This window comes from Leucoraja erinacea, chromosome 4, assembly GCF_028641065.1.
Source record: "Leucoraja erinacea ecotype New England chromosome 4, Leri_hhj_1, whole genome shotgun sequence".
Taxonomy (NCBI): domain Eukaryota; kingdom Metazoa; phylum Chordata; class Chondrichthyes; order Rajiformes; family Rajidae; genus Leucoraja; species Leucoraja erinaceus.
The window spans coordinates 34,329,906-34,353,758 of record NC_073380.1 but is presented as its reverse complement, the minus strand read 5'-3'; the positions used below and the strand labels follow the sequence as shown (position 1 = coordinate 34,353,758).

General features: G+C 44.3%; 1 protein-coding gene across 4 annotated transcripts in view; it reads right to left on the bottom strand.

Annotated features, from left to right (window-relative positions):
- unm_hu7910 (un-named hu7910) overlaps positions 1–23,853 on the bottom strand; it is a 207,288-nt gene that overhangs the window by 161,644 nt on the left and 21,791 nt on the right. For 2 of the 4 annotated variants that reach the window (XM_055633993.1, XM_055633995.1), the window contains exons 2-3: positions 6,214–6,363; positions 5,489–5,533 (exon numbers count right to left, since the gene is read on the bottom strand). In XM_055633993.1, the coding sequence (XP_055489968.1) occupies positions 5,489–5,533; positions 6,214–6,363 (195 nt within the window). Of the gene's footprint in view, positions 1–5,488; positions 5,534–6,213; positions 6,364–13,090; positions 13,237–23,853 lie in introns of those variants that run through there. The other 2 variants (XM_055633994.1, XM_055633996.1) reach the window with 2 other exon arrangements.

The window sequence follows — 23,853 nt, the reverse complement described above, 5'->3', positions numbered from 1 at the left end:
TCTTTAAAAAATGTTTTTTTCTTTTTATTTATAACCCTAGGAATTATCACAACGTTACTGCAAGAATTTAATTGAGCATTGCCTATGTGACAATAAGAAACCATTGCAAGGAGTATTTAGCCATGGTGGTCTATAAATCAGCGTGGGATAGACTTATTGGATTCACTGGCACTTTGCAATAAGCGAGTTCTGTATTCCAACTGCGCATGCCCTGGTCAAAGGTTACTCTGCATAAACATTGCAGTGGAACTATGGACACATTTCATCTGTTTTTTCCAGCTTTGATTCTTCTAGGTAAGAAAATACTGCTTTCAAACTATGAATCAGTTTTATTTATTGTACCTTTGTTAAAAGCTACAATTATTTTGTAGTTTTTATTGCTTTATGCTTCAGTGAACGAGCAAGGTCGGGGTCCATGGTCTCTGGCGCTGCGGGCGCTGTTGAGTTGCAGCTGGGCCATCCCCGTCCCCTCCCGGGTGAACCGTCCCTGTCTGGGGTGGCCGGAGATGTTGGGCCGGGCTTGCAGCCAGCGCGGGGAGCAGGAGCTGGCTTCGGCTCACAGGGGGGCCGTTCCCCAGCGGGCAGGGGGCCATCGGCTGCGCCTCTCTCGTTGTCCAGTGCCGGCGTGGGTCGAGCGCCGGTCATCGGGCTGTGGGCCACCGCTACTCCGGGCCACTGTCTCGTCAGTCCGGGGCTTTTAGTTGGCCTGGCAGAGTTGAGCTAGGGTTGGGGCTTCTTCTCCGCTCTGTCTGTGGGCCGCTTCTGCTCTGGGGTAGTCTTGGACCTCTCCACTCTAGGGGGGGGGGGGGGGGGGGGGGGGGGGGGGGGGGGGGAGAGACTGTGGTGGTCCAGTGGCGGTTTGGCAGCACTTGGCTCTCCACCGGTCCAGTCTCACCACCCCTCCCCCCCGTCTCCCACTCGCATCTGCCCCCTCTATCTCGCTGTTACACCCCGCTCTCCCGCTACCTGGCATTCTCGTTCCTCAGATTAAATATATTTTTACACGTAAATCATGAATAAAAATAAGAATGTATATACCGTTTATACAGCCAGCGCTTCACTCGCTTTTTCTTTATGGTGAATCTTCTTCAGCCCTTTGCTCCTCTAGGGAGAATAAGCCAGTGACAAATGTCCTCCACTTCACTCGGTTGTTGGCAGTTCTCCCCAGTTGAGCCCACTCTCAGACATCTGGACACATCTTCTCCAGCTATTCCTGGGGCAACCTATTTTCCTTTTTCCTTGGGGGTTTCATTTCAGGGCTTGCCGGGTGATGTTTGTGGCAGGTTTCCTGTGGGTGTGTCCAATTCAACTCCATTTTCTCCTTTGAATTTGTAAGTCAATGGGCTCCTGGCTTGTTCTTTTCCACAGGTCCACATTGCTTACTTTGTCTCTCCACTAGATGTTAAGTATTCTCCTAAGGCAGGTGTCAATGAATGTTTGCTGCCTGTTTGTAGTGTGTTTTATTGTTTTCCATGTCTTTGATCTATACAGCATCACCTGTTTCACATTTGAGTTAAAGATGCGTATTTTAGTGTTGAATGAGATGTGTTTTGAGCTCCAGATCTTCCTGAGCATGTTAAACACCACCTAGCCTTATTGATTCTACTTTTTATGCCTGCCTCTGCCCCTCCGGTGGTGTCCACAACACTGCCTAGGTATGTGAATGGTGAATGACCTTTGACGAATCCCATGATTCCTTGCGTTTCTCGGAATACCAAAATCACTTATTCAGTTCTATAAATATATCTTTGATGCCTCCACAATAATCGCACACCATTTAAAAAGGCCAAAGGTCAGGCAGAAAGTATGGATTTCAACTATCTTAGAAGGCAGTAATCAAAATTATGCCTTTAATCATTGCAGTTTTCTACAATATTTATTCTACAAAATGTGTCTGAAGCAACAACAAAGAAAGCACACCATTGCCTCTACTTCCTTAGAAAGCTTAGAAAGTTTGGCATATCCCCAACAACTCTCACCAACCTCTACAGGCGCATAGTAAACATTTTATCAGGATGCATCGCAGCCTGGTTTGGGAACAGCTCCATCCAAGACCACAAAAAATGGCAGCAACTTGTGGATGCGGTCCAGACCATCACACAAACTAACCTCCCTTCCATTTACTCCATTTATAGCTCACCCTGCCTCGGCAAGGCCAGCAGCATAATCAAGGACGAATCGCCACTCCCTCCTCTCCCATCAGGCAAAAGGTATAGAAGTTTAAAAATGTATACACCCAGATTCAGGGAGTTTCTTCCCAGCTGTCATCAGTTATTGTCACTCATTGGAGCATATTCAACACATTAAAAATGTTTGATGAACAATTCTTAGAAGCAAGAAAAGCTTTGAGATCCAGAATTTACAATGTGACTATTTTCATTCTTGACCTGCAATTGCGTGCTCCAATGCAGAGTGAACGGTTTATCCAAACAGCAGCCTTACTAATTACTATCCTGTAAGATTTGCTCCAGATATTAAAGCCTAAAAGAATGTTTAATCATATTTTTTTTACACAATAAGTTAAATAGCGTAATTTTTGTTCTAATTGCATGTACAGCTAAATGTAACTCTCTGATGAGTATGGATCTATCTTCCATAAAATATTTTTCAATAGTAAAATCTTTTCTATGATTTTTGTTTCAAACGACTGAATAAATTTTTAACTTAGTCTCTCTGGTGCAAAACAAAATCATGGAAAATCTGAGATTGATAAAGTCCTGACAATTAAACTATAACTGACACGTTTAGTTAACTACTTGAGTAAACAAACCAATCTGTGCTAGTGTTTGCACTTGATATAACTAATACCTCACCTGGCTTGTCAGAATTTATTTCCCAATGTCTCTCTCCTGCACTGGTATACATTCCTTTGCAAAGCATTCAACTCCTAGGTTTTCAAACTTATCTTTAAAATAATTTGCAAATTAATTTGGATTAAAACTAACAAACCTGAAGTGTTAGCTTTTGTGCAGATGCTGCCGCACAGCTGAATATTTCTGGACTTTTGTATTTTATTTTAGATATTCAACATACTGAGAATGTTGGTTTCATATTATAATCAGTTTACCGTGCTTGGAGGGGACTGCAAGTTGTGCAATGCCAACTCTCAAATTAAAATATCTATCCAAATTAACATAGATCCAATCAGAACATGATCTAGATCAACTAGGGAAGCGAACCGAAGAATTGCCGATGGAATTTAACTCGTACAAGTACTCGGTGTTGCACTATGCGTGGACTTTAGAGCGTGTCACAGACAGAAAGAGTTAAGGAACAGATACATAGTTCCCTGAAAGGGCAGAGACGGATGGTGAAGGTATGCCTCCCGGCCGGCCGCTGCAGCAGACACTTCCTGGCGGGCTGCAGAGTCGGCAAGGCCGGAGCCCCAGTGGGTTGGAGCCCAAGTGGCTGTTGGAGCCTGGGTCGGTGGAGCCCGCGGCCGGAGACCTTTGGCCTGGGTCCGCGCCATGGAGGAGTCCAGAGAAGACCCGGCAGCATTGTGGAGAGGTTGAGGAGGCGGCTGATGGTGGCGCCGACCAACGGACGAGAAGTTAGGACGTCACTGCCGAGGGATGGAGGGGGGTGGGTGGGTGGGAGGCGATTGCCGTGTGTGGGGCTGGGGTAGCACAATGGATAAAGGGGACCCGCCGTGTGGGAGGGGAGGAACAATAGCCAACCCAGCATGGGGGAACTGCCGTGAAGGAGGGAGGAAGAACAAAGGGGGAACTGGCGCTCGGGGGGGGGGGGGGGATTTGTAACTTTGTAAGCACCCTCCATAGGTGGCTATTGCATACCTTGGCAAGGTACGCAAGCAAAGAATTTTACTGTGACTTGTCACATGTGACAATAAAGTTTTCATTCATTCAAGGCGGTGTTTAGCATGCTTGCCTTTAACAATCAGTGCACCGAATTGGGATGACACTGTTCATGATCATACTTAGAAACATAGAAAATAGGTGCAGGAGTAGACCATTCGGCCCTTCGAACACATACCAATTAATTGATTTGGTAACACTTCATTCGGCCCTTCGATCATGGCTGTTCATCCGAAATCAGTACCTCGTTCCTGCTTTCTCCCCATATCCCTTGATTTCGTTAACACTAAGAGCTATATCTAACTCTCTCTTTAATACAGTTGAATTGTATTCGTCTTAAATACAGTTGAATTGTATTCTTTCTCTCTTGAATGTGCAGTTCTGATCACCCAACTATAGGAAGGATGTTATTGAGCTGAAGAGTCTGTAGAAAAGACCTCCAGGATACCATGGAGCACTTGAATTATAAGGAATGGCTGGATAGGTGGTCATTTTCCCTGGGTGACCTAATAAAAAGTATATAAAATTATGAGGAGCATAGATAAGTTGAATGATCTTCTTACCAGGGCAGTCTAAAACTAGGGGGTAAAAAAGTTTTGGGGATTGATAGAGGGGAAATATTTAAAAGTGACCGCAGGGCAACTTTTCCCACACAAAGTTCAGTTGGTATAAGGAACATGACGCCAGAAGAAGCTATAGAGAGACAGGGGCATTTTCAATGTTTGAAACATCCTTTAGTCAATTAGTTACATGGATAGGAAACACTCAGTAGGCTGTGGGCAAAATGCAGGTCAACTTAGTTAGCAGGCAGACGCTGGCACGAAGGACACCTTCCCATATGTAGAAAGCCACCGTGCCTAAAGGTCACCAGCTATTTATTGAGTCAACTGAGGAAAAGGCTTCAACCCAGCACCAGCTCCTGGCACATCAGGCAATAGTAATAACCACTTTCCCAAATGCTAGAGTCAGTAGAGATTTCAACACAATAGAGGAATACCAGCAACAATGTCTCTACAAAACCTTTCAAAGCAATTAGCAAGGTTAGCAAATCAACATTAATATCCTCCCATGCCAACATTGTGTCTGATTGTGCTCTACCAGCAGACAGACTGCAGTGTTTTCATGCCCAATACTAGACTCTCAAAGCAAGCGATTTACTCTGAACATCATGGAAAAAGATCACATAAAATTCAGAAAATATGTGTCAGTTATGTTCTGGATATTGCTTCCCACTTGTGGAACCCCTTGCCCATGACCATTCTAAATGGAGTATACACCTGTTTCTACAACTGGAGTACATAACATCACAAGCTACCCACACACACCCTCGCATATCATCTTTTCACTTGTGGAAAAAAACAGTGATCCAACATTTCAGCCAATTCAGATAAAGACCAAAGCCTAATTTGAACATAGTTTAAAAAATGACCCTCTCTTTAAATTAGGTAGGCTTGTAAATACACATACCAATTAATTGATTTGGTAACACTTCATTCATATCCTTGTACCTACATTATAGTATTATGCAAAAATGAAAGTACACTGAAGCACAAACTAATTACCATTGCAAATCTCAACATACAATAAAAATGCCAACATATCCAAAAAACAATGATGAGATGAGATTTCAGGATAAAAGAGAGCATATCATTCAGTAACAGTGTAAATCCTACCTTGCAATACCTCTGAAAAATTATAACGGAATTCCTTTGCCTTTGCTGCATGTTTGATAAAAATAAAACTTTTAAAGAACTGTGGGAAATATATTATGCATGCAGAGACTAACACTCACTATAAGAGACAAGTTTGAGATAAATAACATCCCAAAATAGATCAGTGCAGTTTTAATTAGATTTTTAATTATCAACTCATTTACTATAATGCAAATTGAGACTATTGAAGATTACACTGCACACAAAAATATGCATTTAACTCACACACGTTATTCCTGTAAATCAATGAAAAATTGTTAAATCAACAGTTGTAAACGTGGTCATACCGTTGCGATTTTTTTGAAACTTTTCCCAGTAGAATACATGGAGATTGCCAAAAAGTTATTTTGTATGTCAAAATTCCATATGGTTTTGTGATTCTGCAATTCTTGTGCATGCCAAGATTATACAAGACTATATTAGCAAAGTTAGAGCAACTGTAGATTGCAAGTGAATCCATCTAACAATTGAATGAAGCATATCATGGAAACCAACCACTAGCCACTATAGTTTTATATGCAATTGAAATGCGATCCAAAATAATAACTAATTTACAGGACAAAATTAATAAAATAATTAACGAATTGAGCTACGAAATAATTATCCTGAACTCCACTTTTTCTAACAGATCAGCGTTCAAGTATTTAGTTTTCTTTCTAGATTAATTTAAAAAATGATAAACTTACCCAGAACGTCCTCATAATCCACCAAGTCAAACCAAACAACAGCTACCGATGACCAGACTCCAAGTAAAGCAATTATCATGAACCACGTGAAGAATGAAGTTCCAGAAGGCCCATCTCCTTTCTTCCCATTTTTATTAGAACCATGTTTATCTGAAACAGAAGAAATTGTTGTTGATCATCTATGGTTTGTAAAAATGGATAAAATTGGTGAACATGGTTTTTTAACATATACGCAGGCATAGACTCACCAAATGCTATTTAGTCTGATTTGGATACAAATCTTATATTACAACAGAATCTGATTAGACAATGTCCCGAATGGTGGACTAGTCTGGAAGGTTAGATCACGTGAGATCCAAGGTGAGCTACCGAATAAGATTTCTGAATTAGCTTGGAGGAAGAGTGAAATGTGGAGCGTGTTTTTCAGGCCTGTTTCCATGCTATGCATCTATATGACTCCAATACAGTTAAGGGTAGACAACTACAACCACAGCTTACATCACCCTAAATAATATGTATACAATTCCTGCTGTGCAAATGCTTATAGGGAGGTTTCACGGCAGTCGGGTCACGACCCATGACCCGTACTGTTGCTACGCTACTCCAAATGGATTACACGCGATGAACTGCAGGTAAGCACTCACCATTGTTTCCAGCGTAGCTGGCCCGTTAAAACCCGCTGAACTTGTCAATTTTTGCGCTGTAAATAATTATGGAAATCGGGATAAGCGTGAGAGACATTTAGCCTACTTCAGAATTCCAAAAGTAAGGAGAAATGATGGTAGATAGAAGTGAGAGCTGAAGGGACAACAACAGCCAGAGTGCTTAGTGAACATTGGCCGTTTGCTCACTGCATTTCATCAACTAAGGCATTATTTGTGTTTTTTTCTTGATTCCTTTGGCATCTAAAATGTTTCAGAAGTGATAAATCTGGCTGCAAATTTTTTTAATTGCCCATGGTTCTCAAGTGGGTTTTTACATACAAAATGAAAGCGCACCTGAAGAAAAATTTACAGCCAGGTTTATCACTTCTGAGACAGGTAGGAAAGTACGCGTTTCTTGCATTAATAACATATACAGGAAGTTACGGATGTCCTCCAGATGGATTGAGCGGCCCCGTGCATCAAGCCCTCTGACCCAGTGACCTTACGTGCAACCCCCCTATTTCCATCACATACAATAATGATCAGCTTTCAAAAAATATTTTTATTGTTAATTTAATTAAGTCTCCCTCACTCAGAACTGGATCTTCAGGACTTCAACAATTCAGCCTTAGAACATACAGCACGGAAACAAGCCCTTTGACCCAACTTGTCCAGTATAATGAGGCCATAAGTGATGCGAGTAGAATTAGGCCATTCGGCACATTGAGTCTACTCCGCCATTCAATCGTGGCTGATCTATCTCTTCCTCCAAACCCCATTTTCCTGCCTTCTCCCCATAACCTTTGACACCTGTAATATCAGGTTTTATAGCCGAGCTAGACCATTTGCTGGTCTTGGCGCATATCCCTCTAAACCTTTCCTGTCCAAATATCTATCCAAATGATTTTGACATTGCCATTGTACCTACCCCTATGGCTTCATCTGGCAGCTCCATCCATAAGAGGATCATCTGTGCGTGAAGCAACTACAGATGCTCCCCCAATTTAAAGATTACATCATGCGGCCCCCTGCGCAAGTCAGATATTATGCTTTTTGTTATTCTTATAACAAGCCGTGATTTTCTTACATATTTGTTACAATCTCAAAGTGGTCATTGCGTTCTCACTTCCTAAATTCCATCCACATAATCCAGCTGGGCGATCCAAGAATATGATACATTGCGGAATTACTTGCTTTTGTAAAACGATGTCCGAGAGCTCTATGTTACAGCTTCACTCAAGTTGACGCCACATATTATTTTATTTGCTGCTATCCTTAAAGTTAATATCCTGACTTTTATATTTAGTCTATTCATAAGATCTGTATGCTACTGGCAATGGCAGCATTGTTGCCCACTGCTAGTTGTTCCTGACCGAGTAAGCAGTTAATAACTAACCCAAAAGTTAATGGGTTTTTTCCCGGGTGATCCGGTTTCCTCCCATACTCCAAAGACGTACAGGTTTGTAGGTTGATTGGCTTTGGTAAAGATTATAAATTGTCCCTAGTGGGTAGGATAGGGCTAGTAAATGGGAATCACTGGTTGGTGCAGACTGGGGGCCAAAGAACCCGTTTCTGCCTGTATCTCTAAACTAAACTAACTAAAATAGCTGATCTCCGAGATTCACATTTGGGCCTGATTGGCAAATCAGCCCATTTCAAATGAGCACAAAATGCTAGAGTAACTCAGCGGGTCAGGCAGCATCTCTGGAGAAAATAGATTGGTGACGTTTCAAATCGGGACCCTTCGTCAGAGTGATTGCAGTGGAGGGGGAAGGGGGGAACTGGAAGCAAGAAAAGTAACCCAGGACAAATCACCAACAAGCAACCTCAGGCAAGGAGGTTCCCTGATAGGCCGATTGTTGGATTAGATGCATTGTTGCAAACTGTGGAATTGGTTACATACATGGAGGGGGGGGGGGGGGGGGGGGCAAGGGTGGTGTTTGTTGAATAAACTATCCATTAAAATTGGATGAATCAACATTCGTACTGCTGGGTTGTGAGCTACCCAAGTAAAATATAGGTGCTATTCCTCCAATTTGCATGTGACCTCACTCTGGCAATGGAGGCCCAGGACAGAAAAGTCAGCATGGGAATGGGAATTAAAGTGGTTGGCAACCGGGAGATCCGGTAAGACTTGGCAGACTGAGCTCAAGAGTTCAGCGAAATGGTCACTGGATCTACGCTTTGTCGTGCCAATGTACAGGAGCCCACATTGGGAACACTCGATGCACTAAATGAAGTTAGAAGAGGTGCATGTGAGCTGCTGCCTCAACCGGAAGGACCTGGATGGAGTCGAGGGAGGAAGTGACAGGTGTTACAACTCCTGTGGTTGCAAGGGAAAGTGTCTGGGAAGGGGCGGTCTGGGTGGGAAGGGATGAGTGAACCAAGGAGTTAGGAAAGGAACGTACTCTGCGGAAGGCAGCAGGAGGTGAAGATGGGAATGTGTGATTAGTGATGGGATCGCGTCATAGGTGATGGAAATGTCAGCGGATGATGTTTTGGATGCAGAGATTGATGGAGTGAAAGGTGAGGACCATGGGAACCTTGTTGCGTCTGGGGACGGAGGGAGGGTCGAACTCCAGGATGTGGAAAGGATGTTTCCACGAGTGGGAGAGTCTAGGAGCAGAGATCATGCTTCAGAATAAAAGGACGTTCCTTTAGAAAGGAGATGGAGGAATTTCTTTAGTCAGGGGGTGGTGAGTCCATGGAATTCATTGCACAGAACGCTGTGGAGGCCAAGTCAATGGGTATTTTAAAGTCAGAGGATAGATAGATTCCTGATTAGTACGGGTGTCAGGGGTTATGGGGAGAAGGCAGGAAAACGAGGTTAAGAGGGAAAGTTAGATTAGCCATGATTGAATGGTGGAGTGGACATGATGCGCCGAATGGCCTAATTCTGCTCCTGTCACTTATGAACTTATGACACACAAGTGATGCGGGTAAGGAATCCCTCCATGACATCCAAGTGGAAACCATGTTCACTAAAGAATGAGAACATCTCAGATGTCCCCTTCTGGACAGCCTCATCTTGGGAGCAGATGTGGCAGAGACGAAGGAATTATGAGTAGGGGATCGTCTCTTTACAAAAGGCAGAATGGAAGGAAGTGTAATCAAGATAACCGTGGGAGTCAATAGGTTTGTTGTAGATTCAATTTCAGTGAGGTTTTGTCAGTTCAGCAGTTTTAAAATTAACGTTTAGGACTTGCAGCAGGTGGTGAGGAAGTCGATGCAAGGGCAAGCCCTGTCTGGTGATTATGCCCCCCAGAACATGCACAGTAATAATGCCAATAAACTTAATTTGGTGAAGTATATTTATAAACCACAGTCCCCTAACTGGAACACAGTATTCTGGTGCCAGGGGGGTTCCAAGTCAGCACCCATTAATGAGTTTTGATGACACAACTGCATCTTTACATTTGTTATTACTTAAGCAAATGAGGGTCACATTACCAGATAACTTCAAAATCCCAATGCACCTTGTATAACTAGTGCACAAATTGCAACAACTTGATTAAATACACACTACAATCTACTTGACTCACCAAATGCTGAAAATCCATAAATAATACAACAAAGGAAGAGGTCAGGAGGGCTATGAAACTGGCGGGTTAAAAAACCAATCGGCATAGATTTAAAAGATTAGCTGACTCATTAACTCAATCCAGCTGTTTCACTTTAAAAGGAAATCCTTTGAATATTTGCCTCACCCGCTGAGTTTCTCCAGCATTTTTGTCTACCTTTGAATACATCAATCTCTTATATATCTGTGGTATGCTTGGAACATAATGATCAATTAGGAGAGAATAACTATTTCAGCTTGGGAAAAAAAAACTTTGTTTTGTTGGTATCCATGACTCAACTGAGTCCCAATTCTGCATCATTAAAATTGTTTAATAACAACAATTTGAATAGAAAATCAGTTCAACATTTTCCAAGTTGGGTCAATGTGCTGGAGTATTGATGAATCGCTACTCTGCCACTTTGGAACATGTGGGGAAAGGGCTTGTGAATAAGGAAATAAACAATGAATAATTTCCATAACAATCATGCTTCCATCATATAATTTTGAGATTCAAAAGAGCATGGATATTCTGCATTAACTTGCTTACATGCGGCACATACCCAGCAAGTAGTTCAGCCATGCATACCAAAATTAGTCGTGATTTCATCATGTAATGCTGAGATGGTAGTCTCTAATTTCCTTCTTTACTCTGCTTCCCATTTGTTGAAGAAACAGGATAGCAAGTTAGGTACGATTTGATCGAATGATGCAAACTGAGCATTCAGTGAGAATTGAACAGTTGAATGTCTGCTATTGGCTTTGGCTACTTTAAGAGCATGGTATATTTGATTAATGCCAGGCAATTATTCCCCCGACTTCTCCCACCAATACCAATTACTTCTTTGCATTTTTTGTATTAAATGACTCAAATAGATATTCAAATAAATTAATTTCATTTTAGCTTTAATTTTTTAGATTAATAAGCCAGGCAGTGAATCTTTCAGAAACTTAAATTTAGTTAGGTTGACGTCAACATTTAAATGGACGTGGAATAGTTTGAGATTTGGCACAAACACAATGTTGAGATTTTATTTTTAAAAAAGCTTGAGAATTAAATCTCCTTCAAATGGGCTCATGATTCCGTTCTATCAAATTAGAACACTGTAAACTTGAGCACACACACCTCATCACACAAATGAAAAAAAGTGCTGCATTTTTTCGTATCTTAAACTAAGGTCCTGCTTGCCCTCCCAACTGAATGCAAAAGAATCCTTGGAACAATTCTGAAGACAAACTTTCACATTTAATTCAACAAACATTTCCAAAACAGATTAATGAGGCTATTATCTTGTCACTATTTGCAAGAATTTGCTATACATAAACTGCATCATAGTTTGCTGCATTATAGTATTTTTGTATTTATGATGTCATGAAAGATGAAAGGCACTCGTTATTGTTAAATATCTGCTTGAGGGACTCTTCAGCTTCCCTAATCCTTAGAAATTGGAAATCACTTCAGCTCAAAACAGCTCTCAATGCTTAAATTATTCTGTCACCTCATCTCATCTGAAAATTCTTCACCATCTTTTTGTTATTATTTGCAATTTCCTTCCAGGCCGCAAACATTCAATCAACATCAATTTGTCATTTGAACCAAGGTGAAATTGATGCATCCTTTAATTAAACATTGGGGATCATATATACAGACTACCCCGACATTTTACATGACAGCAGTATTTAGCTTCATATTACCACATGGAGCTTACTTTCCAAATTCATAACTTTCTGAAATGATGTGCCAAGTCGATTCAGATGTACCTTTGCACTGTTCAGTTTTTCTATGTAATTTATGAAAAAAGAGGATAATCATTTAATTGTGTCCATTTACTGGAATTTTCTTGATCTGTGTTAAAAGATGGTTCCTAACAAATTGTAATACTAGGATTCTACTACACTGTCTAAAAGCAAATTTACAACTGAATTGGACAAATCAGAAACAAGGAGCCACTACTGAAAGACAATCAGTGCGATATCTCTTGGAATTTGGTCTGATAAACGCTTCATTTAGCTGTTGTTTGCAAAACAAACTCGAAATAGCATTGTGCAGTTTAAAATACTCTCGGGTAATCCATTAGATTACTTAGGGGCACAACTTTTTTTCAAGCTCTGTAACAAGAGAATACACTGGTAGCTCTAAATTCTTCAATATAAATAGTTCATGGCCTTGCACCCAAATTACACTTTAGATATACCAATTGTTTACCCCAAATTATCTTGAAATGGTAAATAGAAAATTTATGACAAAAAGCTACAACTCAAAAGAAGGAAATTATGTTTTTATACACATTTAAAAATAACACAGCAGACCATAAAGCAAATGTTGTACATCTCACTGAAGTGCAAGCTAGCTATAAAACTCTAAGCTGGTCTTTTTCATACCATGATCTTTAATCTGATGCATTATCAAAAACTGAAGCCAAACTACTTTTCAGATTATTGCTAGTTCAGCCAAAACAGGAAAGGGACGTACTGCCATCAAGCAGAGAGCCACTTTACTTTAACATTACAAATCCAAAATAAAGATATCAAATTCTCAACCACATTATAACAAAGTACAACTATAAAATTCTAGAGCGTTCCAAAAAAATGTTTGCATACATGTCTTTAAAAGGTAGGAGTGCCACAGTAAGAAAACATCCAGCATTCCATGCATACAAAAGCAAAATGTTACCTGCATCAGCTGCCATGAAATCAGTCATCTACTTTCCATAAAGTAGTACAGAAACTGTACAAAATCTTATTATGAAGAAAAGCAAATCAAAATGTACAACTCTGGAACCACCCTCAGAGTCGAAAGCGAGAGCTAACTCAGCTATAACCCGATATGAGATCAGCCAATAGAATCTGTGAGCAGAGTATTTTTAGTCAAACGGAATCAAGCACTCATATGGAAATACTCCTCATTGAATGACAACTATTTGGCATCAACCTTGTCCAAGTGATCCAAGGAAAACTCATCACTAATATTCACTCACTGTCCAGTGATAAATAGCTCAATGGGAACAAAAGAACAAAATGTCTGACTATTTTCCCTGCAAGGCAGGCCATAATAATAGATGTGGCTAAAAAATGTATTCATTTGACCCTGCATTATTGGGCTTAAACCATTTTTAATCAGAATAATATCTACTTCAGATAACTAACTGCACACTAACCCGCAACAACAAGTCATTATTCTCACTCCTCGCTTAATTGATAAATCTTTACATGCAAGCCTGTACAGGTGCACAACCTTTTATCCGAAAGCCTTGGGACCAGACACTTTTCGTAATTCAGAATTTTTCGGCTTTCGGGAATGGAAGATTTTTAGCGTAGTGGTAGAGTGCTCGGCTCATATCCGCAAGGTCGCGAGTTTGCGCCACGATCCCAGCAGTTACTCAATCGCGAGTTTGAGTCTTCAATGTAGTTTTTTCTTGCAGAATAGGAGAGAATAGGGAGGGTTAGGCTGGGATCATTCTCTGCGAGATGATCTTAGTGCGGGAGACAAGTGTAGGAGAAGTGTACTGACTGTGTGGGCAGAACTTTGGACGTGATTGCCCACCATTCTCAAAAGCCGCTGTGTCTCCCTGTCCCTCCAACTCCAGAGGAATTTGTTCCCCGATGGGCCGCTACGGCGACAAGTGGCAGTTCGCCCACAGCCCGAGCTGTGGCCCCTCATCCGCAACCCGGGTTCCTCTGGAGTTGGAGCGGGGCTGGGCTAGAGTTGTTGCTGGCTGTGAGTCTCTGGGATCTCCGTGCTTGCAGTGGGCCTGGGGGTCGATGTCCCGATGAGGGGGCGCAGCTCGGGCTGTGGGCGAACTGCCACTTGTCGCCGTAGCGGCCCATCGGGGAGCGGCTTCTGGTGGTCCTGACGTCTCTCAGCTCCTGGCCAGGGGGGTGGCCGGAGACATCAGGAGCAACAAGAACCCGCTCCCCGATGCGCCGCTACAGCGACAAGTGGCAGTTCGCCCACAGCCCGAGCTGCGCCCCCTCATCCGCAACCCGGGTTCCTCTGGAGTTGGAGCGGGGCTAGGCTAGAGTTGCTGCTGGCTGTGAGTCTCTGGGATCTCTGTGCTTGCAGTCGGTGTCCCGTTGGTCCTGACGTCTCCGGTCACCCCCTAGAATGGAGCTGAGACTGGGAACTGTGCCGCCCTTGCCCCCTCCCTCTGCAACTGCAAACAACCCCACAGTTCCCAGTCTCAGCTCCTGCACAGGGGGGTGGCCGGAGACGTCACAGCCCGAGCTGCGCCCCCTCATCCGCAACCTCAAGACCAAGACGTACTTTGCACACCATCAGCTTCTGTCCCTACAGGGAGCGTGTTCCTCTGTAGTTGGAGCGGGGCTGGGCTGCTGCTGGCTGTGGGTCTCTGGGATCTCCGTGCTTGCAGTGGGCCTGGGGGCCGGTGTCCCGTTGGTCCTGACCTCTCCGGTGACTGGCACTGGATCCGACGTGAAGACAGTGCAAAGCCCCCACGCCGGTGCAATGGGCGGGGAGCTGGAGAGGGGAGGGAAGGGGTCACACACATGGCCGGGAAGCAGAGGGGTGTAGGTGGGGTGAAACTGAAGGGAGCGACAATCTGCTGCTACCTGCCCGCTGAGTTAAAAAGTTCCCACGCAAGACTCACGATACACTGTGTATCGTGAGTCTACCGTGGGAACTTTTTTAACTCAACGGGCAGGCAGCAGCATATTGTCAATTATTAACCCTCCCGCGCAATATACCCTCACCTTCTCTTTTATGAATGGGGATTTAGTTCCCCTTTCTTCGAGGACCGACCGGAGGTTCCGCTGTCACCTCTGCGGGCCGCCCTCGGTGAACGTCTTCAAGGACCTTTTTTCAAGGACCGAAAAAATGTCCGCTATTCATAGCTTTTCGTTATTTGGATCGTCGGATAAAAGGTTGTGCACCTGTACCAGAGAACAGTACAACAAAGCAGCAAGCCTTTCAGCCCACATGTCTGTGCTGAACATGCCAAGATAAACTAATCTTTTCTGCTGGCACAGGATCCACATCCTTCAATTTCCTGCACATCCATGTGCCTATCTAAAAGCTTCTTAAATGCCACTACCGTATCTGCCACATCAACCACCCATGGCAATTCATTCCAGGCGCCCATCACCCTTGATATAAATATAACAAACTTACCCTGGACATCTCCTTTAAACTTTGCCCCTCTCACCTTAAACCCTCTACTCGTTGACATTTCCCCCCTAGGAAATAGGTTTTGACTGCCTATCTCATGTGCACCTCTCATAATTTTATATACCTATCAGATCTTCCATCAACCTCCAGCGAAAAGAATCCCAATCTGTCCAACCTGTCCTTATAGTTAATAACCTCTAATCCAGGCATCATTCTGGTGAACCTTTTCTGATTCCTCTTTGTAGATTTGACATAATTCGCAAAATGGGCCGCCCAAAACTGCATGCCTACTGTAAATGTTTATTTTCCTACAGCTGCTTGCTAAATCTTCCAAGTACAAATCCTACATGAATTATATTCCACCCTATTTGTGTCTCCAGCACATCTCATCTGAAAGTGTGAAATTACACACCAGTACTTCCGATAATTCTTCCTTGCTCCCCAGTCTTAAGGATAAAAAGACCATAATGGGACTAATCTACAGCAGGGCTCAAAATTAGCGGTTGCCCGGTTGCCAATGGCAACCCACAGACCCGCGGGGCAACTTAAAAGCCATGCCATTTTACCTGGCTTGGCAAGCACCACTCGTTTAATTCTGAGCGGGCCCCCTCTCTATATTTCTCTCTCTCTCTGTCACTCTCCTTCTCCGCCCGCTATCCGTGTCCATGTCTCGGGTCTCCGCCCGCTGTCCGTGTCTCGGGTCTCCGCCCGCTCCTCGTCCGCCGGCACAGCCGGCCGCCTTGCACATAACCACGGCCAGCACCAAAGTTCCTATAGCGAGGATCTTTGGCCAGCACATCATCTACCGTGGTTGTGCGCATGTGTCGCCCTGCACATGAGCACTGCCACTGCAACTGGTCGACGTCGGCCACTTTCTCCCTCCCTTTGCATGGTGGGAGATCTGGCTGCCAATGTCGTCCACTCGCCGCGACCGCTGGAAAACCAACGCAGACTCACTCCCTGGAGTTAAACACCACCACCAAACTCTAAAAAATAACAGCCACTTTTATGTCCTGTTCTGTATTATGTTTACATATTCTGTTGTGCTGCAGCAAGCAAGAATTTCATTGTCCGATCTGGGACACATGACAATAAAACTCTTGACTCTTGACTTGGACTTAACCAAAAAAGGTTCTTAGGGAAAAAAAGAGCTACCTTAAATTTAATTGCTTCTGGTTGGGTACCTATAGTAGGGTGAAGACTATTCCATGCTTTAATTGTGCGGGGGAACTCCATGGAGCAGTCAACATCTCTGGATAGAAGAAATTGTAGAGACCCTTCTTTAGATTTTAGTATTTTAGTTTAATTTAAAGATACAGCGTGGAAACAGGCCCTTCGGCCCACCGAGTCCACGCCGATCACCGATCACCCGTACACTAATTCTATCCCACACATTAGTGACATAAGTCAAGAGTCAAGATTGTTTTATTTTCTCATGTCCCAATGAAATCCTTACTTGCAGCAACACAACAGAATATGTAAACATAGTACTCTGTAAACAATGTTATCAACGAGAAAACAAAATTGTGTATATTTATATATGAATATATAACTATATAAATATATATGTGTGTGTGTATAATACACACACACACACACGCACGCACACGCACAATTTCCCTCCTTGGATTAATAAAGCTCTATTTTATGGTATTGTGTGTGTGTAGGAAAGAACTGCAGATGCTGGTTTAATCTGAAGATAAGACACAAAAATCTGAAGTAACTCAACAGGTCAGACAGAATCTCTGGACAAAAGGAAAATATTACGTTTTGGGTTGGGTCTGAAAAAGGTTCCTGCACACCTTTAGAATGTGGAAGGAAACAAGAGCACCCGGAGAAAACCCATGCGATCAAAGGGAAAAGGAGCAAACTCCATACAGACAGCACCCATATCCAGGATCAATTCCGGGTCTCTGGCAATTTTAGGCAGCAACTTTATGGCCAATGTACTGCCCCATAGTCTTGAACTGAATTAAAACCTACAGTAGCTGTAAAGGGGGACATAGCATCACTTAGAGATTTAAGACTGAAAATGGATAGTTTCTTTTTTTTTGGTAACCAAAATTATCAACTTATAATTTTTTGTGTGTTGGAAAATAAAATATAGTGGCACAGCTGGTGGACTTGCTGCCTAACACGCCAGGGATCTGTGTTCGATCCTGTCCTCGGGCACTGTCTGTGTTGAATTTGCACATTCTCCCTGCAAGCGTGTGGATTTCCTCCCACATCCCAAAGATGCATTGGCTTTGTAGGTTAACTGTCTCTGTAAATTTGCCCCTAATGTGTAGGGAGTGGGTGAGGAAAGTGGGATAACAGAACTTGTGTGAATGGGGAAACAAAAACGTTGGAGAAACTCAGCAGGTAAGGCAGCATCGATGAAGCGAAGGAAATAGGCGACGGTTTGGGTCGAGACCCTTCTTCAAACTGATGTGAGGGTGCAGGGGGTGGGAAGAAGAAAGGAAGATGCGGCGACAGTGGGCTGAGGGAGAGCTGGGAAGCGGAGGAGAAAGCAGGGACTACCTGAAATTGGAGGTCAATTTTCATACTGCTGGGGTGTAAACTGCCCAAGCAAAATATGAGGTGCTGCTCCTCCAATTTACTCTGGCCATGGAGGAGGCCCAGGACAGAAAAGTCTGATTCGGAATGGGATGGGTGTTGAAGTGCTGAGCCACCGGCAGATCAGGTTGGTTATTGCAAACCGAGCGGAGGTATTGGGCAAAGCGATCGGCAAGCCTATGCTTGGTCTCACCGATGTAGAGCAGCTGACACCTAGAGCAGCGGATGCAATTGATGAGGTTGGAGGAGGTGCACGTGAACCTCTGCCACACCTGAAAAGACTGCTTGGGTCCTTGAATGGAGTCAAGTGGGGAGGTAAAGCGACAAGTGTAGCATTTCTTGCGGTTGCAAGGGAAAGTGCCAGGCGAGGGTGTGGTTTGGGTGGGAAGGGATGAAATGACCAGGGAGTTACGGAAGGAGCAGTCTCTGCGGAAAGCCGACAGGGGAGGAGATGGGAAGATGTGGCCAGTGGTGGGATCCCGTTGGTAGACAAACCTGGAGAAAATCAGCGGGTGAGGCAGCATTTATGGAGCGAAGGAATAGGTGACGTTTCGGGTCGAGACCCTTCTTCAGACTGATGTTGGGGGGGGGGGGGTCGTCGGGAAAAAGAAAGGAAGAGGCGGAGACAGTAAGCTGTGGGAGAGCTGGGAATGGGAGGGGAAGAAGGGAGAAAGCAAGGACTGCCTGAAATTGGAGAAGTCAATGTTCATACCGCTGGGGTGTAAACTACCCAAGCAAAATATGAGGTGCTGTTCCTCCAATTTGCAGTGGGCCTCACTCTGGCCATGGAGGAGGCCCAGGACAGAAAGGTCGGATTCGGAACGGGAGGGGGAGTTGAAGTGCTGAGCCACCGGGAGATCAGGTTGGTTATTGCGAACTGAGTGGAGGTGTTGTGCGAAGCAATCGCCAAGCCTGCACTTGGTCTCACTGAGGTTGATCATACGCTGAATAATCCAACCAGAATTTTGTTTGGAAGTGGAAAGAAACAATAGAAATTGCATTCTTTGCAACGTGTCAAAGGAGATGAGACACTGTATTGTAATTTTGCTGCATATCATTGTGGCATATATCACGTCTTGATTGGTGAATATGTTTAGTTTGCGACTTTATTTGAAGCAGAAATAATGTGTGAATGCTTCATTGACCATAATTCTGACTGGTAACTACACACTTCATCCGAGCACATTATTGCACGTGTCATGCAAGCCGTATTAAATGACCACCTAAACTGTCATTTGGCAATCTAAAAAGCTACCTAGGTTGCCCGGCTGGCAACAGGGAAAAAAAGTTAAGCGAGCGCCCAGTGCAGGCCCCCCAAACAGTAGCCTGGACATTTGGCGTAAGTTGAATCTGGAGTTATAATTGGCATGTAGTAAAAGTAATTCTGTGGTTGTTATGGGAGATTTCAAAAATGGCAGGTGTTTCTTGGAATAATACAGAAGGCGCAGGATCAGTTCATTCCTAGGAGGAAGAAAGATTCCAAGGGGAGAAAGGGACGACCATGGCTGACAAGGGACGTCAGGGACAGTATAAAAATTAAAGCGAAGAAGTACAACGTAGCAAAGATGAGCGGGAAGCAGGAGGATTGGGTAATGTTTAAAGAACAACAGAAGATAACCAAAAATACAAAACGGGGAGAAAAGATGAGATACGAAGGTAAGCTAGCCAAAAATATGAAGCAGGATATTAAAAGCTTCTTCAGGTATGTGAAGAGGGGAAAAAAATAGGTAAGACCAAAGTTGGACCCTTGAAGACCGAAAAAGGTGAATTTATTATGGGGAACAAGGAAATGGCAGATTAATTGAATAGGTACTTTGGATCTGTCTTCACTAAGGAGGATACAAACAAATCTTCCTGATATAGTAATGGCCAGAGGATCTGGGGTGACAGAGGAACTGAAGGAAATTCACATTAGGCAGGAAATGCTGTTGGATAGACTGATGGCACTGAAGGCTGATAAATCCCCAGGGCCTGATGGTCTGCATCCCAGGGTACTTAAGGAAGTGGCTCTAGAAATCGTGGATGCATTGGTGATAATTGTCCAATGTTCTATAGACTCAGGATCAGTTCCTGTGGATTGGAGGGTAGCTAATGTTATCACACTTTTTAAGAAAGGCGGGAGAGAGAAAACAGGGAATTATAGACCAGTTAGTCTGACATCGGTGGTGGGGAAGATGCTGGAGTCAATTATAAAAGATGAGATAGCTGCACATTTGGATAGAAGTAACAGGATCGGTCCGAGTCAGCATGGATTTACAAAGGGGAAATCATGCTTGACTAATCTTCTGGAATTTTTTGAAGATGTAACTAGAAAAATGGACAAGGGAAAGCCAGTGGATGTAGTGTACCTGGACTTTCAGAAAGCATTTGATAAGGTCCCACAAAGGAGATTAGTAGACAAAATTAGGGCACATGGTATTGGGGGTAGAGTGCTGACATGGTTAGAGAAGTGGTTGACAGACAGGAAACAAAGAGTAGGGATTAACAGGTCCCTTTCAGAATGGCAGGCAGTGACTAGAGGGGTACCCCAAGGCTCGGTGCTGGGACCGCAGCTATTTACAATATATATCAATGATTTGGATGAAGGGTTTCAAAGTAACATTAGCAAATTTGCAAATGACACAAAGCTGGGTGGCAGTGTGAACTGTGAGGAGGATGCTATGAGAATGCAGGGTGACTTGGACAGGTTGGGGAGTGGGCAGATGCATGGCAGATGAAGTTTAATGCAGATAAATGTGATGTTATCCACTTTGGCAGCGGAAACAGGAAGGCAGATTACTATCTAAATGGCGTCAATTTGGGAAAAGGGGAAGTACTACGGGATCTGCGGGTCCTTGTACATCAGTCTATGAAAGTAAGCATGCAGGTACAGCAGGCAGTGAAGAAAGTGAATGGCATGTTGGCCTTTATAACAAGAGGAATCAAATATTGGAGCAAAGAGGTCCTTCTGCAGTGTGCCCTAGTGAGACCACACCTGGAGTATTGTGTGTAGTTTTGGTCCCCTAATTTGAGGAAGGACATTCTTGCTATTGAGGGAGTGCAGCGTAGGTTTACAAGGTTAATTCCCGGGATGGCGGGACTGTCACATGCTGAGAGAATGGAGCAGCTGGGCTTGTACACTCTGGAGTTTAGAAGGTTGAGAGGGGATCTCATTGAAACATATAAGATTGTTAAGGGTTTGGACATGCTTGAGGCAGGAAACATGTTCCCGATGCTGGGGGAGTCCAGGACCAGGGGCCACAGTTTAAGAATAAGTAAGCCATTTAGAACGGAGACGAGGAAACACTTTTCCTCACAGAGAGTGGTGAGTCCATGGAATTCTCTGCCTCAGAGGGCGGTGGATGCAGGTTCTCTGGATGCTTTCAAGAGAGAGCTAGATAGGGTTCTTAAAAATAGCAGAGTCAGGGAATGTGGGGAGAACGCAGGAACGGGGTACTAATTGGGGAATGATCAGCCATGATGTGCTGGCTTGAAGGACCAAATGGCCTACTCCTGCACCTATTGCCTGTTGTCTATTGTCAGTTTAAGATTCTGCTCATCATGGTTGATTGGAACTCACAACTGTATGTCTATATCCTCCACTTTTTCCTTATTTTTCTTTCTTCAGAGGATGTTTTCACCCCCTGACTGCATCAATGCCCACATTCAACCCAGACAGCTGTCTTCCTCTTCCAGTTTATCAAAAAATACTAATTCTACAAGTTCACTATCTTCCCCAACATATGTATTCTTTCAGAAAACTGCATGCAACATCCGTGTTATTTTTAAAACAACTTCCCTTATTCCTAGCCAGGCCATTAAACACTCCTTTCAGACGAAAATATGACAGTTCTTTAAATTTAGCGTGCTGTTTAAATGGCCCACAATGTGGTATCATTGCACGAGCCAAATATACAGAGATCACTGCACAACAAGATCTTTATTTTATCCACGAGCAAGCAGGACTTGCAGTCTCTGCCACATACGTGCACAGACCAGTCTCTTATGTTGGTGTCTTTGTTGATCACTCGATCTCAATAAAGAACATGACATCCACTTGCTTAAAAAGGAACTGCAGATGCTGGAAAATCAAAGGTAGACAATAATGCTGGAGAAACTCAGCGGGTGAGGGAGCATCTGTGTATCATTTCAAACGTGTACCCTATATCACTTCAATGAAGCCCAATGTAAATTTGAGAAATATCACTACATCTTTCAATCAAGCTATCTACTTCAATCAGCAGGTTGAGATTGCAGCTGTTCATCAAACAATTGTTGCTAGTTTTACATTTATTAGGATATAGAACAAGGTAATTTAGTCAATCACGTCAGTACCATCAACCCCAATTTCCCCCACTTATTTCTCTGCAACCCATTCGCTCTCCAATTATCCCACCACCTACCCACATCATGGTTAAATTACTTTTAACCTCCATATCTTAGGGATTTTGGAGAAATGTACATTCAGGGGGCATTCATGCAGTCACAAGGAGAATGGGCAAAATCCACACAACCTGCAGTGGAGAACAGGATTGAACTGACAATGTGAAGCAGCAGCACAATCTGTTGTGCCATTTTTACGCTGTTCTATTCTGTCATATTCTTTACTCATCTTTTCTTCACAAACCCTGTTGTGTATTTGGTGCTTGGAACTGACTTTAAAAAACACTCAGACACAGGAGTAAAACTAACACGCTTATTTATTCCAGGACGCCGCCTTGAGTCTCTCCTGCACGTGCATACCATTGCGCAAGACATCAAATATGTTAATTACATTAGATACCTAACACTCCTCCCCCTTTAATTTGGAGGCAGGTAACACCATTTCTATTACATACTAGACCAAGTGCAGACCTGTTGGGTCTGTTCCCCCAATGTGCGGTTGTGGGGGGTCGGGGGGGGGGAGAGGCGGCATGCAGCATCACAAACACTAACTATCTCTCCCCCCCCCCACCCGCACTCACGCAAATTACCCCCCTTGATATTATATTAATATTATTAATTTGCTCCTTTTACCCCATAACCACCCTATCTACTGATGCATAGCCCCCAACTTGCAGTCACATCTAGAGAGGGGGAAGCAGGGGTAGAGAGTGAGGGCAGAGAGAGAAGGGGCAGAGACAGAGAGAGAGAGAGAGAGAGATAGAAACACAGAGAGAGGGGCAAGAGGGAGAGGAGGGTGGTGAGGAGGAGAAGAGGAAGGTTTGGGTGGGTGAGGGGAGGGGGAGAAGAGGGAGAGAGGGCGAGAGTGAGGGGGGAGAGAGAGGGGGTGCTGTGAGGGGGGGTGTGAGGGGGAGAGGTGGGGAGCAGGGAGGGGAGGGGGGAGGGTGGAGGGAAGGGGGTTTAGGGGAGGGACGGTGGAGGAGGGGATGGAGTTGAGGAGGGGGAGAGAAAAAGAGGGGAGAGAGAGGAGGAGGGGGGGAAGAGGAGAGGGGGAAGAGGAGGGGGGGGAAGAGGAGGGGGGGGAGAGGAGGGGGGGGGGGGAAGAGGAAGAGGGGGGGGGGGAAGAGGAGGGGGGGGGAAGAGGAGGGGGGGGGAAGAGGAGGGGGGGGGGGAGGAGGAGGGGGGGGAAGAGAGAGGGGGGGGGGGGGAAGAGGAGGGGGGGGGGAGAGGAGGGGGGGGGGAGAGGAGGGGGGGGGGAAGAGGAGGGGGGGAAGAGGAGGGGGGGAGGAGGGGGGAGAGGAGGGGGGAAGAGGAGGGGGGGGAAGAGGAGGGGGGAAGAGGAGGGGGGGGAGGAGGAGGAGGGGGGGGGGAGAGGGGGGAAGAAGAGGGCGGGG